General features: G+C 36.4%; 1 protein-coding gene across 11 annotated transcripts in view; it reads left to right on the forward strand.

Moving 5' to 3' along the window:
• KIAA0586 (KIAA0586 ortholog) overlaps positions 1-19,373 on the forward strand; it is a 93,407-nt gene that overhangs the window by 70,339 nt on the left and 3,695 nt on the right. For 7 of the 11 annotated variants that reach the window (XR_004899565.1, XM_036010409.1, XM_028505631.2 and 4 more), the window contains one exon: positions 15,325-15,381. The exons of the other annotated variants lie outside the window; for them this stretch is intronic. Coding sequence is in view for 6 of the 7 variants with exons in the window: in XM_036010409.1 (XP_035866302.1) it covers positions 15,325-15,381 (57 nt within the window). In the remaining variant the exon portion in view is untranslated. The remainder of the gene's footprint in view (positions 1-15,324; positions 15,382-19,373) is intronic. 11 annotated transcript variants of the gene reach the window in all.

The following is a 19,373-nucleotide window of genomic DNA, read 5'->3' on the forward strand; positions in this document are numbered from 1 at the left end:
AGCAGAAGGAAGGAAATAAAAACAAGAATGAAATTGAAAATATAAATATAGCAGAAACTCAATGAAATTAGTAGCTGGTTCTTTGAAATGTTTAATAAAATTGATAAACCCTAGCCAGGATGATGAAGGGAAAAAGGGAAAATTAACAAATTATTGTTATTAGGAATTAGAGGAAGTCAGTACATATTCTATAGGAATTAAAGAGATTATAAGGCCCTGGCTGGCGTAGCTCAGTGGATTGAGCGCGGGCTGGGAACCAAAGTGTCCCAGGTTCGATTCCCAGCCAGGGTACATTCCTGGGTTGCAGGCCATAACCCCCAGCAACCGCACATTGATGTTTCTCTCTATCTCTCTGCCTCTATCTCTATCTCCCTCCCTTCCCTCTCTAAAAATAAATAAATAAAATCTTAAAAAAAAAAAGAGATTATAAGGCAATATGAATATTTTTATGCTCATAAATTTGGCAACATAGATGAAATGGGAAACTTTTATCTACTTTAAAGTCAGAAGAAATTGATAACCTAAATAATCTTATATTTGTTAAAGAAAAATGTTTCAAATATTCAATAAAGAAAACTTCAGGCTCAGATGGTTTCACTGGAGAATTCTACCAGATGTTTGAGGAGGAAGTAACACCAGTTCTACTCAAACTTTCTGAGAAAACAGAAGAGGAAAGAACTCTTCCTGGACTAACCTGATACCAAAACCAGACTAAAACATTACCAGAAAAGAAGAATATGGACAAATATTCCTTATGAACATAGACACAAAGTTCCTCTACAAAATGTTACTTTAATCCAATAATATATTTTAAAAAAAACAATAACTTATGACTGAGTGGGCTTATCCCAGTAAAACATGTTTGGTTCAACATTCAAAAATCAATATAATTCGCATATGAACAGAAATATTGGGGGAACATGTAGTGAAGTGTGTGACTGTCTAACCACTATGCTGTACACCTAAAACCGATACAAAATAATACGGAGTGTAAGCTGTAACTGAAAAATAACATTTAAAATGAAAAAAGAAAAACAATCCTCTCAATAGGTGCAGAAAAGCTTTTGTCGTTATTTAACATCTATTCATGATTAAAATTTCAGAAAGCTAAGAAAGGGCAACACAATACAGGGCATTTACAATAAACCTACAGGCAGCATCACACTTGAAAGACTAAATGCTTTCCCAATAAATTGGAAACAAGGCAAATGAAGTCTGCTCTCTACTCCTATTCAAAATCGTACTGGCAGTCCTAGCCAATGCAAAACGCAAGAAAAAGAAAGGGCACACAGACTATAAAGGAAAAAAGAAACTTACGACTATTTGAGGATGCGTGATTGTTCGGAGAAACTCCCTCAAAGCATACTAAAAACCCTTCTAAAACTAATGATGGTTTTATCAAGTCACAGGCTATAATGTTGATATGTGAAAACCAATGATATTTCTCTGTAATAGTGAGAATTTGAAATTGTAATTTAAAACTGTAAGTTATAGTAACGGAAACATGAAATGCTTAGGTATAAATCTAATAAAATATTTGCAGGATTTGTACACTAAAAACTACACAACACGAGAAATTTAAGAGCACTCAAATGAGTAGATGATGATGTATTTATGTATTAGAAGAATGAAAATTAAGAAATCAGTGCTTCCCAAAATGATCTATAAATTCAGTGCAATCTCAATCAAAATTCTAACAAGAGTTTTTAAATCTAAAACTAAAACAATCTAAATTTCATAAGGAAAAACAGAGAGCCTAGAACAGGGGTGTCAAACTCATTTTCACCAGGAACCACATCAGCCTCATGGTTGCCTTCAAAGGGCCGAATATAATTTTAGGGCTGTATAAATGCAACTACTCCTTAACTGTTTTAAGGAGTTGAAATTGCATTCAGCCCTTTGAAGACAACCATGATGCTGATGTGGTTCCTGGTGAAAATGAGTTTGACACCTCTGGATAACCAAAGTAACTTTTAAAAAGAAAAATGAATTGAGAGAATTTATATTACATGACTCCAAAATTTATTATAAAGCTACAATAATCAACATAGTGGAGTATTGGCATAAAGATCAGCAAATAAATCAATGGAATATAATAGAGTCCAAAAATAGTCCATGTATATATAATTAATTGATTTTTCACAAATGGCAAAGAATTTAATGGAGAAAGGATAATCTTTTCAACAAATAGTGTTGAGGCAAGTGGTCATCTATATGCAACAATTGAACCTCAATCCACATCTCACAAATATGTATACAACTGAGCTTAATGTGGGTCCTAAAATTACAAACTTCAAATGTGAAGCCTAAAACTACAAAGCTTCTAAAAGAAAATATAGGAGAAAAGATTTGTGACCTTTGGTTGAGCAAAGAAAAAGCATAGTTAATAAAATAATATATTGATTACTTGGACTTTATCAAAATAAAAATGCCTGATAAACTACAGATTGGGAGAAAATATTTACAAATCCTCTTTTTGATTAAGAATTTGTAACCAGAATATAAAACTCAATAGTGAGATGAATAATCCAATTTTTAAAATGGGTAAAAGATATGAATAGAATGTTTACTGAAAAAGCTATATGGCTGGCAAATAAGCACATGGAAATATATGTTTAACATCATGAGTGAGGAAATGCAAATAAAAATTAGGTACCGCTGAATACCCATTAGGTTGGCTGAAACCAAAGAAACTGATAATGCATGCGTTGATGAAGTCAGGCAACTTGAATTCTCATACACTGCTGGTAGGAATGCAAAACGCTACAGCCTCCTTGGAAAACAATTTCTCAGTTTCTTATAAAATCACATATAAAGTTACCATACAAGCCAGTGTCCTTTCCTAGGCATTCACTCAAGAGAAATAAAAACTTAGGTTCACATAAAACCTGTACTCGGATATATTTTAGCAGTTTCATTCATGATTACCAAAAACTGGAATCAACCAAAATGTTCTTCGACAGGGAAAGCAGGTCATCAGCTACGATACATCCACACGAGGAACACACTAGTCAGCAGTCAGAAGGGACACCGGGAAACAACAGTGTGGATGAATCTCTGCTTCACTGTATGAAGTGAAAGAAGCTGAATTCACAAGGCTACATAGTGTATTTGTATGACAGATACTCACTACGTTTATATGACATTTGGGAAAAAACAAAAGTATGGTTATGGAGAACAAACAGGTCAGTGGTTTCCTCAGAGTTAGAGAAGGGTTTGACTATAAATGGCAGGAGGGAACTTTCTGGAATGATGGAAATGTTCTAGATTTTATTGTGGTGGTGCTCATAGAACTGTGTGAATCTGTCAGGGGTAAGTATGCTTCATTAAAGCAGATGTAAATATTACTGAGTCTATGATAACTCTTTTCTCATGAATTTTCCTAATCGTACTAAAAATTTATTATTAAAGAATGTAAAAAGGTTTTGTTGTCAAAAGGTGTTTAAATGTGACACCAAGTATAATGCTTATATTTTCTCATTTCTTACATTAAACACTTCAGGAAGAGATATTTTGCCATATTTTTATAATACATTATATCTTCATTATAAGTTAAATACTTAGGTGTTTATTTAAGAATACATTCCATTCAAGCTAAAAGTTTGGAATATTTATGCTTTATAATTAATCACTAACTAGAAACAAAGAAAAAAAGATAGTATATGTGCTAATAACTCTAAAGTACTCAATAGAAATACTCTTGTTTTAAAAATAAATTTTTAGATTTCAGAAAAGAATGAACTGTCAGCTCAAAACTTATTTTTATTGGTACATTCAATATAATATGTAATCACCTCAGTTCAATTTAATAAATATTAATTGAGCTTTCTCCACACACTATACTTTTAAGCATCAGTGCGCTTCCATGTTACCTTCCTTACTTCTGGAGTTTGCTTCTTTCCCCACTTTTACATGTCTACAAACTTCTTATTCCTCAACATTCAGCTCCATCTTTCTGAGTCCTCACTGAGCTTCCAATGGAAAATGGCTCATTCCTCTTTAGACTCACCCCCAGCTCTTCTGTGCCCTGAACACAGTCATAACCTTAACAATAGTATGCATTTACAGAAGCCATGCTAGAAGTTCCATGTTATCTCATTTATTCCTTACAATACCATGTCATACAGGTAGTTTTATTCGTATTTTGTAAGAGAGAAGCCTCTCAAAGCTAGAAAATTTAGAAAATTTGGAATTCAAGCCGGTATCTCCCACAGTGCAAAGCTGATGCTTTTCCCCCTTGTTTTACACCATTTCTCCAAGCTCTTTGCTAGTTGGATCATGCTCTGGTCCACTTACCTTGCACAGAGTTACACCAGGACAGAATGCATTCACTGCCAAGTCGGGTAGATCTGTTTCTTCCCCCAAACCCACTGGGATGAAACCTAACATTTGTCAAATGCTTCACAAACCAACAAAGAACCTCTCACGTATTGTAGCTTTCATATTCACAGCAAACTTTTGAGTATGTAAAGATGTTTTTGTTATTGTTGTTATTTTTACTATACAGATGAGAAAGCTGAGGCTCACAGAGGTTCAATAACCTCACTACTCTTTGTCTCAGTGTCCACAGAAGTTATGAAAAACCGTTGCTTGATACTGTGGTTTTCAGTGTTCTAATAAACTCACCAAGATGTATTTCAGTGACCTGATATCAAACTAAGTTTTCTACCTTCTATAGTTGTGCAGCTGATTTTTAAAGCATAATATCCTTCAACCTTAATATTATCCTGAGAAGTTTCTCACTGGTCTTTCTGTATTCATTTTTTATTCTCTATTGTCCATTATCCACCCAGAGGAAGAGTGATCTTTTAAAAAATATGAGCCAGATCACGGGACTTCTTGCTCAAAAACCTCCAGAGACTTCTTTTTGTACTGGAGTAAAGCCCAGGCTCCCTGCTGTGGCCTGAAAGGTTCTGTGTCAGCTGACCCTTGTCTTAGTAGTCTCTGAAGTCGTATCAAGATTTGTTTGTGAGCCAAAAACTTGTTACAGGCAATTTCTTGTTTGTTTGTTTTTTTCCTTATAAAATTTATGCTACTCCATTTGGTTGATATCTATATATGAACTATATTTTATATATATATATATGGGGAATATATATATATATATATATATAGGGGAATATATATATATATTCCCCATAAAAGTAGAAATGAGCAATTTCTGAAGAAGTACGTAAATAATAATCAATATGCCCAATAATTGGAATAACAGTTTTTTTTTTTAATTTTTAAAAAAGATTTTATTTATTTTTACAGAGGGGGGAGGGAGGGAGAAAGAGAGGGAGAGAACATTGATGTGGGGGAGAAACACCGATTGGCTGCCTCTCGCATGCGCCCCACCAGGGACCTGGCCCACAACCCAGGCATGTGCCCTGACCGGCAATCGAACTGGTGACCTTTCTCTTTGAGGGACAATGCTTAACCAACTGAGCTACACCAGTCAGGGCCAATTCTGTTTTTTGTTTTTTGTTTTTTTTTTTTTCATGAGTTAATTCAGAGTCTAAGAAATAACTTACTAATAAATCCAAGCCAAACTACCTTTGTTAATCATTTTGTAAGAAATTGATTTCATGTGTTGAAAAAAACTTTTAACAAACTTCTAACAGATTTGATTCATCGATGAGCAATGTGTTTATTCTTAATTCTTATGTAAGACTTCAGTAAATAACACTTCTTTTTAGTTTTTCTTTTCCTACATTTTGCATGGTAATTCAGTTTATAATAACAAACTTATTTCTTGGATTTGATGATTACATTTAGTCAAAACATTCAGTTTATCCAGCACTGTTGCTGCAAATTAATTTAGACTTTCTAAAAAATTTTATGAGTGTGTATGTGGAGCATAGTGCAGAGGGAAACATCTGTGGCTGGAAATGCTTATGAGTGCATCAACCTGCACGCCAAGTTCTTACTCCATTTCTGCTTCTGCGGCGTGAAAGATCCAATGCAGTAGGAAAGATGTAAGTGTTCAGCCTGAGTTTTTAGGGTGGAAAGAGTCAGTGAAAATAATCTGAACAAAGCAGCACATGCAAATTGGGAAGCCCAAGTGTGTCTCATGGACTACAAAAATTTTCACAATTGCACAGATATGTCTTCTCTCTTAGCAAACCTAATTATTATTATTATTCAAGCACAGAACAAAACAAGATTGCTTAATCGTGAGATGTGTTCAAAGACTGCATGTGCATGAAATGCTTTTATTTTAAGAGTTTCTTTAATGGGCTCCTTAGGTATCACCTAAGAATGATGATTAAAAATTTAAGGCTTTTTTGGATGTATTTTTACACTAGTAGTAAATGCAAAGGCCCAAGGTGTACTGGGGTTTTCAGTGGCAGTAATTAATTTACCTGGAATTATTTTAAGCTAGAATGCTGTTTACTATCTTTTCAAATAGTAAATAAATTACTCTTTTGTGGAATGCCTACCTACAAAAGTCTGTAAGTGAGATGTTGCTGTCAGAAATTATCTTACAATCTAATTGTTAATCTTTGTTAAACGTGTCAGCTCAGAATGGAGAAGCACTTTATCGTGTAATGATCCTCATGCGGTAAGATTAGGGAGAAACAAAGCACTTTTTTCTTGTGAATATGGTTGCAGAAATACTGTCCTACCTAATGAAGTAAAAATAAATCATTTAGGTAGAAATGTAGCTCTAAGAAACTTATGATTATTGCCTTTCCCATCATTCTGCCGACACTGAAACAACTCAGAAGTAGGAAGTCCTGGAGGTACTGTGTTGGGTACTTTCTGATCACTGTGTCAGCAGGATCAATCATTTTCTAATTCGCCAGTTTCCTGCAATAAGAGCCCAGCCTGTGTTCACAGGAAGCGGCACCAAATTAGTTTCCATGTTCCCAGATATTTTTCTTGGTGTCACAAAAGTATATATTGTATAAATGAAATATTTGTCTTTGGCTAAAGGCCTGTGCACCAAACTACAATTAACGAACACAAGAATTAGAAATCAAAACTTTGTTTAGTCTGAGGAAAAACAATTCTTTAAACTGTAACCACATGGCTGTTTCTTGTTTGCATCAACTCGAGGTAACTGTTATTGTCTTCTGCGAATTCTCCGGGGCAGGGGCCCGACTTTATTGAATGAGCCAATTGTTTTCCTTTGTGTTGCCCATCTAGTAAGTTCCCATCTGGTTTGTATCAGACTGTTTTCACAGCCAACAACTGCTGCCTTCTCTATATCCTGACACTTCAGGGCCCCACGCTATCAAAGCACTGCTGCGAAGGCCTTGCTGGCAGCGCCCATACAGCTGTGCCTCGCAGCTTGGAGCTATTACCCAGAGTGCTGGTAACACAGAGCTCGGGCTGGCCCTTATTCCCACTGGTGTCGTGTGTACAGTGAACAGAAATCCACCCTCACCTCCCCACCCCCTCACCCCGAAACTCACTATTCAACAGAAAATCTTTAAAGCTCCAATGTCAGGGTATGGAATGGTGGTGTTCTTATTTTCTAGTGGCTTCCTGTATTTGAAAGCTCATTTTTCATTCTTCCTTCTTTCACTCTTTTTCAAAAGTTACCAGGTCTGGCCTCTGTGAAGTGAACTGGTCACTGTGTCACATTTAATTTTTGTTTCCAAGTTTAGTTAGAAATGGCTAGATATGGAAAAGTGCACTGAAAAGTCTACTCAAATAACGGGTTTTTTTTTGTAGTGATAGTCACAAGCCATAATTTGAATGAAGTTTTTATATTTAGGAAGGATTTCCACCTCAAAAATTGGATTTTTCCGTGTGTAGATTATAGAGGCACTTAGTTAGGCTCCCACTGCTTAGTAACTTAACTATTAGGGAATTACATTGCCTTCAGCTTTGTTTGCTATCAAGTGTCATTTATAAGAATGATGATAGTGACCTTCTCTAACAACTGTGGTCTCATGTAGTTAAAGTTAGTAGGTGTTATTGTTGAGCAAGCGTTAGAGTTGAGTTAAATGTTATGATAGCATTGCTTTTTATAGATGTGAGCTGAAACAGCAAACTTTTTTTGCAACAAAAATGAGTAAATGCCTTTTATAGAAATATTTACTTTACAATATTATGTTTAACAAATTGCTTTCAAGATTAGGTAAAACATTAGTTCGTGCTTTTAATTTGAGTAGCAAATTGTTGTAGAACATCAATAGCAATTCTCGTGAGAACCAAACTAGAGCAACAATAATAAAAACTCACCTTCTGCTTCTGAATAAATTCGGCTCACTGGCATTTCAAGATTTTAAGAAAAGAAATAGAAAGAAATTTGTCTTTATAGTCAGCAGTATGGCTTAGGACTTAGCAGTAACCATTCACTTGATATTAAAGGCTACCTAGTAAGTTAGGCTAGTTATTTGGCTATTTCAATCATTGGAAACCTCAGACCTATAAAACAATCACCTTTTAATTGCTGAAACTAACCTATTTTTTTAATATCACTTTCTAATGGAAATGTAATATACATACAGAAAAGCACACACTGTAAGTATTACAGCTGAAAGAATTTTCAAAAAGTGAGCTACTTTTATTACTGATACCGAGCTCAAGAAACAGCCCTGCCAGCATCCCTGAAGTGCCCTCATGTCCCCTCTCGATCACAGCCTCCCCGCCCCCTCCGCCCCCCCCCCACAAGGTTAGCTGATCTTCTGACTTCTAACAGCATCGATTCGTTCTCTTGTTATTTCACTTCAAATACATGGAATCATGTGGAATGTGAGTCTTCTTTCATGAGCAAACATATTTTATTTTTAAAGATTCTTTTAGTTTTCAAATCATTATGACACGCTTTTATAAAGAATTATCTGAGAGAAATTTATTTTAGTAGCTGTGTGACAGGCTGTTCCATGCGCAGGAAGTGGATTGTAGATAAAGCTGTCTGCTACAACATCGAGTCTCTCAGCTCTCAACCAGGTTTTAATGCTGGAATGTCTCTCTAGACATTCCTGCCCCTAAAAGGCAGGAATTCTCTTTGTCATTACACCACACAGCAGTACGCTCAAGCACTTAAATGGTTTTTAAAGAGCTTTAATAATTAAATCTACACTATTCAAATAAATCATGGTTTGCATTCAGGATAGGTGGATCATCTGTTTTCTTAATTATCAATAAGCTTTGTGGCAGCTGAATATAAGCTTTTATGCTGCCAAGATACTGTTTCTGAAAATGCTGTCATTGAAGAGCGTTGCATACCTATTAGATAGGGAGCCAATGAGTACGTTAATCTGCCAGATTATTTGTTTAAAAAATATTAACTTCTTTTTGTATATTTTAACTACTATAATATTTATAATACTAATTTTTTATCAATGAACTCAAATTGGTATAAACGATCTAGCTATTCTGAATGTTACTGAAGTTTACATTTCTCCTTATTAGATTTTGTTTCAAATTCTGGACATCATTCATCTAGAATCTTATTTTGTGGGTTAAAAAAATCATGTTTGGGGGCCTTTATCTTTGTATCCTTATTTTGCAATTAACAGCTTTATAGTACTATATAGTTTAAAAAATAATCCATAATGAATTTATAAAGCAATAACATAAAGTTTACAGATATAAGTATTGCTGTACTAGTGACTCTCACTAAAGACGATATTAAAGAGAAGATAAACTTTCAAACCAAAAATAAAAAATTGTAAAGCCCATGTTTCTATCCATTTGTTTATTTATTTAATAAATTTACCCCAGTAATTTCAATCAGTTGAGTGTACAACTCAATAAAACATCACCTGAATGCTGCACTGTGCGCCCATCACCCCAGTCAAAGTCCCTTTCCATCCACACTTCTCCCCACCTTTGTCCACCTCCACCTCTGTTCCACCCCGCTTCCCTCTCTCTGGCTGTCACGATACTGTTGGCTGTGTCTCTGTGTTATGTGTATATGTTAATCCCTTCACCTTCTTTCATCCAGCGCTCCAACCCCCTTCCCCTCTGACAGCTCTCAGTCTGATCCACGTATCCACGCCTGTGCTTCTGCTCTGTTCCTCAGTTTATTTGTTCATTAGATTCCACATATACGTGAGATCATATGATACTTGTCTGCCTCTGACTGGCTTATTTCACTTAGTGTAATATTCTCCAGGTCCATCCATGTTGTCACAAAAGGTAAGATAGGTAAGATTTCCTTTTTTATTTTAATGGCCGAGGAGTAGTCCCTTGTATAAATGTACTACAGCTTTTTTATCTACTCATCTACTGCTGAGCACTTGGGTTGTTTGTGTCTAGATCTTGGCTATTGTAAATAATGCTGCAATGAACATAGAGGTGCATATATTCTTTCAAATTAGTGCTTTGGGTTTCTTAGAACATATTCCCAGAAGTGGGATCACTGGGTCAAAAGGCAGATCCATTTTTAATTTTTTGAGGTATCTCCATACTGCTTTCTGTAGTGGTTGCACCAGTCTGCATTCCCACCAACAGTGCAAAAGTGTTCCCCTTTCTCCACGTCCTCACCAGCACCTGTTGTTTGTTGATTTATTGAGGACAGCCATTCTGACAGGTGTGAGGTGATTACTTATTTTGGTTTTAATTTGCATTTCTCTGATGATTAGTGACATTGAGCATCTTTTCATATATCTATTGGCCATCTGTATGTCCTCTCTGCAGAAGTGTGTATTCAGGTCCTCTGCCCATTTTTTAACCGGATTGTTTGTTTTTTTTGGTGTTGTTTTGTAAGTCCTTTATAAATTTAGGTATTAACCCCTTATCAGATGTATCATTGGAATATGTTCCCCTATTCAGTGGGTTCCCTTTTCATTTTGTTGATGATTTCTTTTGCTGTGCAAAAGCTTTTTAGTTTGATGTAGTCCCATTTGTTTATTTTTCTTCCTTTGTTTTGGCAAAAAATATTGCTATGAGAGATGTCTGAGATTTTGTTGCCTATGTTTTCTTCTAAGAGTTGTATGGTCTTGTGACTTATATTTAGGTCTTTTACCCATTTTGAGTTTATTTTCTGTATGGTATAAGTTGGCAGTCTAGTTTCTTTCTTTCTTTCTCTTTTTTTTTTTTTTTTTGCATGTACCTGTCCAACTTTTCGAATACTATTTATTCAAGAGACTGTCTTCCCTCCATTGTATGCTCTTGCCTCCTTTGTCAAGTATTAACTGACCATATTGGCATGAGTTGATTTCTGGGCTCTCTATTCTGTTCCATTGATCTGCATGCCTGTTTTTATGTCAGTACCAAGCTGTTGGATTACAATGGCCTTGTAGAGTAGTTTGGCATCAGGTAGAGCGATACCGCCCGTGGTGTTCTTTAAGGCCAGTGCTCAGAAGCAGCACAGTGCACACGTGGTACAACCCCAGCACCTCTGTGTGCCCACACCAAAAGCTTTCTCAGCAGTGCCCCTGCTTTCCCTTCCTTGGATTCTGTTTCCAAATTCAGAATCCCTTGGTTTTATTTTTGTGGTGTCTTTAAACATTTAAATAAAGGTTAACACACCTTTTGTGGTAAAAGTAAAAGGATAAATTATATTCATAGGTAATTTGTGACTCAATTTTTGTTCATATTACCCATTCAGAATTTCTGTAGAAATTTGTAAATCAAATATCTAGATATTTTCTCTTATTATCCTATGACTTAAATACCAATGAGTATTAGGTTTGTTCCATTTTAAACAGCAGGATGAGTTAGTATAAGAACCAACACACTTGATAAGCAGTTTTCAGATTGTGTTGGCCAGGGTGTAGGTTGTGCTTGGTACTTGAATTCTCACCTGCAAAGCACAATCCTCACTATTAACCTCATCATTCAGCAAGTGAGAATTATGAGGCAGCTACTTGTTACAAAAATAAATGACCCTAGTCACTGATATGGATGTAGTAGCTTTTTAAAGTACTGTTAGGAGAAATCATTGCAGAAATCAAGATTCTCCCCCAGTTTTAGTAGAGGAGAATTTTGTTTATGTTTATAGTAACCGCAAGAATATGTAATGTATAAGAGCTACCAACTATGTATGCTTCCCAATGGCACTCTGCTAAGATCTCTAATCAACCCAGTTAGTTAGGTAATACTATTCTTATTTGACGTTCAAGAACTTGAAGCTCAGAGAGGTGACATATTTTGCCCAAGGTTACATGGCTAATAAATAAATGACAGAGGTGGGAGTCAAAGTAAGTCCAACTCTGAAAGCAAAGGCTGTGCTCTTAAACATTATATTTCCTTCCTTAATACTTTTTTAAAAGTATTAGAGATCATTTCTAATTGTTCTTCCAGGTCCCAGTATCTTAAGACGCATCCTAGTAGAAGAGTGTGGAAAGGTGGGAGGTGGGGAAAGGACTGTAATGCGATGAGCTTCAGCCCCCACTACTTTGTGACTTGGGTTTCTTTGTCCGTAGTCTCTCTGAGTCTTGTTTTCCTTATTAGGAAGGGTAAGTAGTCTCTGAGATCCCTTGCAGCTCTACTGCTGTAATATGTGATCAGTATTTTTTCTTTTTTAAAAAAATAAAAAGTCACTCTGTCAAAAAGTATTTTGAAAAAATTGACTAACAAGAATGATTTGTCTTTCATTAATTGGGAAAAGTTAGAAAATAATCACAGGCTAAATAATAATTAAACTACCATTTATTGAGTGCCTACTCTGTAGGCACTGCTTTAAGTTAGTTACGTATATCATTTCTGTTAATGATCCTAAGACACCTATGAAAGAGAAGAAGAATGTGAAGCACGAAGTGGTGGTATTTCAGGTCTCACAGCTGGTTCATATCGGCACTGAGTTGCATTCGGGCAGCTTAGCTTCTGAGTCTGTGTTCTTAGCCACTAGCTCACAGCTGCCATTCTAATACAGTGTTCGGTTGTCATTTACTCGCCTTTTTTTATCTTCCACACCACAGTATAGAATGGATAGGACAAAAATGGGTTGGGTTTTTTTTTTCCCCTAAAAAAATGATCTATAAAAGATCACACAGTGGTATATCTATTTGACATAAAGGTTTCAGAAACATTGGTCAGCTGGATATTTCTCGAGCAGCTATATGCAAAGAACCAAATTTTGGGGACAATGAAGCAGTATGGTGGAGGGAAACCTTTTATTTTCTTAGCCTCTTAGTAAATTGATCATTACAGTAATTTTACTTTAGCCTATGAAGTGATTTAGTAAAGACCTAAAAATAATAACAGATTTTGTATGTTATTTCAACTTAGATGTTTTTACTAATAATGTAATTTTGTAAAAGAGATTTACAAAGAGATGACTGAAGTATGCTTTGGTTTGGAGTAAAAATGGAGTTCTCGGTTTTTTAGCTGAAATTTGTTTTTTAAACAAAACATGCCTATTTCTCATTGCAAAGTAAAGGGAGTGTATAAGATCTGCCCTTAGGGGACACAGCCGGAGTATAGGCCTATGAGGACAGAACGGAGCTCTCGTTAGGCTGGAAAAGCCGCACTAGTGATTCAGACTTGCCCTGCCCTCTCTCTGCCCCAAGGCTCTGTCAAAACCACTCATTTACAAAAGGTTTCCCAGTTCCTTTCTGCAAAGCCATCCAGGTACAGTATGTAGCACCTTCTCACAGAGAATAAAGAAGAAGGCCATAGAACAAGAAGAGGAGAAGAACACTTGCCCAGCATAGAATTCAAGTCACCCACGTAGAAACATTAGCAGAGAGAAGCGATGTAATATGAAAAGGTGGAGAGCTCAGTTGGGTGTTAGCCTTTAAAATCCCTTACCTTTGAGGTGGAACGGGAGCATTGGCTGGAGGGTTTGCTGACTGCCCTCATTCTGCGCTGTGTTAGTTTTGTCTTTGGAGTGAAAGAGGGTTGAGACATCGTCCTGCTCTCCTTTTGGTCTTCACAATGCTAGTGTAAGAATGATGGGTGCATAAATGGTACTTAAATTTTTTTTAGGTTGAACCTTAATTTATGAAACCTAAGTTGGTTTCCTTTTTCTTAGTTTCCACCCAGCTTTGTTTAGTATAAAAGGGAATGATGTTGCTGATTTCTTACCATAACAGTAGATCAGTTTCAATTCTGGGTGTAGAGGCAACCACTTCAGAGAAGACTGCTCCTTTATTTTACTCGCTACAGAAAAATGGGTCTTCAGTGGAAGGGGCCTCTGAGGTGGTCCTAATACCCCTGGTCACCACTTTTGTCCCCTCGGTGCCAGTGCCGCGCCACGGAGGGTCTGAAAGGTAGCTCTAGTAAGCCGGAGCGGCAGGCGGGCACGAACGTCTGTGGCTCTCTGACTCTCAGAAACTTGGAGGCAGACTGGGAAATGACCGTCATAGGCAGTGTCTAAGGAGTAACATCATAGTGAGCACTTTTAAAGAAGTTGGAGATTTTTTAAAAATAATATCAAAGTTGGATGTTCAGTTTTGGTCTACTTGCAGATTATCAACATATAAGTAAATTATTTGCATACAATCTTATTCTTACAAAGCTAAATTTTTTCTAAAACTGTTCTTTTTATGTTTTCTTTTCATTGAACTGTATTGCATTTTAATTTTTAAACATTTGATTTTCATATTTTATATAGCATAACTGTAGTAGTTTAACACAAATGTTGATCCCCAGTGAAAATATATTGCCTAGTTTAGTGAACTATGTAATGCTTAAAATCACATTCAATTAATTATCTTCTCTTAAATCTACCTGAAATTTTTGTGAAATAAAGGAAGCTTGAGAGATGACTGACTTTTACCTAAGAGAAAATCAGAGAAACAACGATTATACCATATTATGAGTTTATTCCAAATCATTCTGCCTAGAATCTGTTTGAAATAATGCATTTAGCCTGAGAACTCTATCTCCCACGGGTTTCTCTCCAGTTACCTAACATTTCTCTGCTTCATAATTTTCTAACCATAAGGACAGTTCCCTGCCCCCGCCTATTTCATTTTAATAATAAAACTTGGCTTTAGTTTAACAGTGGAGGGCTCCTTTGTGCTCCCCAGCAACCTCATTGGTTGTTTTCTAGGTTGTGTTGGGCAACGTGCCCCAGGCTGGCCTAGGGAGAAGGGAAATTCTTTTTGTAACGATTAAATCCTTAAGTTAAAAAAAATCTGTGAAAACTTTTAACCTTGGGCGAAATGGCTCATGGGTTTCTTTTACTTAATACAAATTGCAAATTCTCTCATGATTCTTGGCTTCCCCCTTCCCTAATCTTTGATGCATAAAGATAATAATCTATTAGGTAAAGTATTATTTTATTGACAGTCATTAAAATCCAGCTGTGTAACTTCCTTCTTTATATTAAGGCCGCTGGATCAGGCTTCTGTTTACCTGGTTTTATGAGAACAACTGCGGGGAGGGCATTTGGTTTGTGTTCTTTTTAGTGAAGAGAAATGAATCGTGATTATTTCTATGCTTAACTGATTTTCTAATGCAAAAAAATTTTAACTGTAACTTCACCAGGTGATATGGATCGGACACAAATTGAGCCCAATCTGTACCTTGCATCTGTATTTACAGGTATGAATTTTACTTTAAAAGTTGTTGGACTTGGGAATTATTCAGATTTTTTCATTTTCCTGCAATTTCTTTCTTTCATAAAAATCAGCATACTAGAGGTAGTAATTGTAATTTTTCTTCAAATTATAAGAGAAAGTTTGTTTAGAAAGTCACAGGGGTAGAAGTGAGCCAGCTGGGTTGGGTAGACTCAGGAAACAAGTTACGGAGGCAGAAGAAGGGCCCTGGATGCTTAGGAGAGAAAGGCAAAGGTAGCCCGCCTGGGGGCGCGGGGGAGAAGGGCACGGGCATGCTCCCTCCAGGGAACGTGCACCCAATTTTTATTTGCCTAAAATCTCCATAAACTATTCCCTGGTATAGAAGTCCCTTCAGGCACTAAACTCAACTCTTCGGAAGTTCGGGGAGAGAAAAAAATTTATCATTTCCTTTTGGAAAGTTTATAAAATGCTGAATTAAAAGGCTGCAGGTGTGGCATTCAGAGCTCTGAGGATAGCACTTGAGATAAATCCATCTGGGGGAGGTTATTTGTTGGGACAGGACAGTGTTTAAACTTTGAAGTCAGTTTTAAACAAAGTGAAGCAGCTGGAACCTGGCATAAGAAGAAACAGAGCTTTCACATTAACTATTGCTTTTTAGAGGAAAAAGAATTGGAGTTGTTTTTACAGGTGCCGATACATTTATTCTTCCTATAGGAAGAATTTTATCTTAAATTATAAATTTTAAAATAAGCACTTGTCAACTAAGAAAACAGAAGCAATAGGAAACTTAAGAAATGTAATGGGATTTATGTCTAAACATATTTTGGGATGAGACTTAGTAACATATCAAATCACTTTTAAACATGAAAGTAAGGAAAGAAATGTTTAATAGTGACTAATTCTGGAAAGCAGAGGCAGATAAAGTATTACATACTAAACATCAAATGACCAGGCACCTTCTTCATCAAGACTTGTAGTATTTGTTCTCAAGACAGCAGCTATAATGTTGCAAAACCTGCAGGCCTGGGTTAAGTACGTGAGGAGAATTGAATACTACAGGATAGTTTAGCAGCTGCTTAAACAAGGAATTAAAGCAAGAGTAGATGTGTCCAGGCTGGACAGGAAAAATACTTCAAGAACTCAATAAAACACAGCTGAAATACTGTAACATTTTCATAGACAGCTGGAAAGCAACTGCATCGCTCGAACTCGGCTGATTTTAAAGGCGAGATCTGGTCAGCGAGAATCTAAGCCGGCTGTTAGTCATGAGGAGCCACAGGCTCAAGGTAGAAACAAACCAGTTTGGTTCAGCAGTCAATCAAGGCCCACTGTGTGCCTACTATGATGCTACAACTTAGTAGGATGCAGAGATAAGAAAGGGATAAATAAGACAAAGTCGCTGTCCTCAAGGAGCCCATATTTAACAGAACAACAGGCCCATAAGCAAATAACGACAATACAAGATGAGAAGGTCACCGGTACTTATTGTATACCTGCTGTACCAGTCACTCAGAAGACAGAGGCTGTAGGTCCCAGTCCATGCTCTTCAGGAATATACTGTCCTATGACAGATACATAACTAATTACGGCACGGTTTGGTAAGTGCTACAACAGCGTTGCCTTTGGAAAAGGAGTCCACAAATTGACAGGAAAGGAATTACTGTATTCCACCATTACTGCTAGAAGAATACCTCAGAGAACACGATTCACTTGCACATGGGGCCGTGGTATCCTTTAAGTCGATGATTCTTCAGTATTTGGGGGCCCTGGACCCCTTTAAAAGTCATCAGTAGCTATGACCATCTGTCTCGGTCCTCAGTTGTACTTACATGAAAATAATTTGCATAATGGTTCAGGGTATTCACAGATCCTTGGGGACCCATCCATGTAGCACAGGTGAAGATCCTTCTTGTTGGCCCTGGCCGGGTCGCTCAGTTGATTAGAGCGTCATCCCAATAAGCCAAGGTTTTGCGGGTTCTGTCTCTGCTCAGGGCACATGCAAAAGCAACCAATGAATGCATGAATAAGTGGGAAAACAAATCAATATTTCTCTCTCTCTGTCTAAAATCCATAAATAAAATTTTTAAAAAAGGTTCTTATACTTGGATTAAAGATTATTATATTTATTTCCTTTTTAATTTTATTTTTAAATGTGCAGTTTATAAGAAACCAGTCTTTCTCTGCATGTAGAAAACCACAAATCCAGGCAGTTTAAAGCACTTACATCCATCCATCATCTCACGGAAGAATACCGCAGATTCTTTTTTACGGCTGCGCCACGTGCAGTTACTGCTTGTCTGCTGTTGTTTCAGGAGGGAATCCCGCTTTGTTTGCATTCCTCCAGCTTTCAGACAACAGGCTGTAACAGTTGGTGTCAATCACATGCTTGAGGACCAGAGTCAGAATATAATCCTGCTGATGAAGATGCATTATCTGAATCTAAAAACCTTTTAGAAAGTTATGTATATTTTTAAAAATATACTGGCATTATATTATAGAATCATATACCTGAAACCTACATAATTCTGTTAATCAGTGTCACCCCGATAAATTCAATTAAAAAATCAAAACGTATATTCAGGCAAAATCTTAAAGGGACATTTAAAATCCTTATATTACGTATAATAAATTAGTTTTAGATTTTCTGTTTTTTAGTCTTATAAATCCAATACCAAAGAACAGAAAACATAAAATTTCTTAATGAACTTTAAATATTTTTAAAGCCAAAAAATTGAATTTCAAATGTTTACAAAATATATTATAATACATCTTAAGAAGTTTCAAATGCAGGGTTTCTCTCAGTGGCATCCCAACTTAAATGCATGCCTGTGACGTGATGTGCTGCAACCCACTGAATCAGAAACAGTCTCTTTTAAAAAAAACCTTAAAACAGCTGTTGAAACAATTACATCAGCAAGTAAATGACATGACTGGAAATTTAAAAAGTCGAATTTAAAAGCATCAAACTGTATTTAATATAGGTAGGAAATTTATGTTTGCTGTACTGATGATTTGTTAAGATAGTATATCTCTTCTTAAAAAAAAATCCAACTCCGTGAGAACCATAACTGGATAGGAATGTTACTCTTCTTGCCTGTTAACAGGAATGAAAATGATGCTTAAAAACATGTACCCAGTATAAACATTTCTCTTTAAAAGTTCTTAAAACTGTGACTGTTTAGCTTCTGTAACTGAATACTTCATAAAGTTTTCCCAAAATGTACATTAAGAAACACTTTCAGATAAAATAGTGCATTTTATTCACATAATTTGTTGTTTAAAACACAATTACTAGAGTTGAAAGTAGTATAATTATTTGGAGGCTTCTAGAGCTGTAGGTTTTTTTCTTAGTACATTTCAGTGAAACATTTTATCCTTTCTAAAGTCAGCTACCTTTGTTGCCCATCCTGACGGTCAGGGTCACTGCCTCCTGGGATCTCCTTCCTTTCCAGTTACAGAAAAGTTAAAGAAGTTTAAAAAAAATCTAATCTTTTCTGAGTGCTTTCTGTGTGCCAGCACTATACAAAACACTTTACATGCATTATCCCATTTAATGCTCACAAAACCGTCTCAGGTGGGCACTTTCACCCTTATTTTATAGATGGGGAGACTAGGGTTTAGAGAACTTCCATAACTTCCCCCAAGTCTCTTATCCCTCACTCTCCCTCTTATCCCATCTCTGTTTTTCTTTACAGCACTTACACCTTCCCACATGTTTCATGTTTATTTCCTTACTTGTTTGTCATGTGCTCCTGTGCCCACCTGGAATAGGATGTCAGTGAGTGTTTTCTTCACTGCTGAAATCTCCAGAGCCTAGAACAGTGCCTGGCCCATAGTAGGTGCTTAATAAAGTTGCTGAGTAAATAGATGAATGAGCCCAGCTTTCCAGTTCTTTCCTATTTCCAGAATCCATGCTTTCCCCCACCCCAGACCCCCACTCAACCCTGCGTTTTACTCCTTGCCACACAGAATCTTCACACTGATGGTCTGGATAGGACCATTCCCAAGTGACTGGAC

This window comes from Phyllostomus discolor, chromosome 1, assembly GCF_004126475.2.
Source record: "Phyllostomus discolor isolate MPI-MPIP mPhyDis1 chromosome 1, mPhyDis1.pri.v3, whole genome shotgun sequence".
Taxonomy (NCBI): domain Eukaryota; kingdom Metazoa; phylum Chordata; class Mammalia; order Chiroptera; family Phyllostomidae; genus Phyllostomus; species Phyllostomus discolor.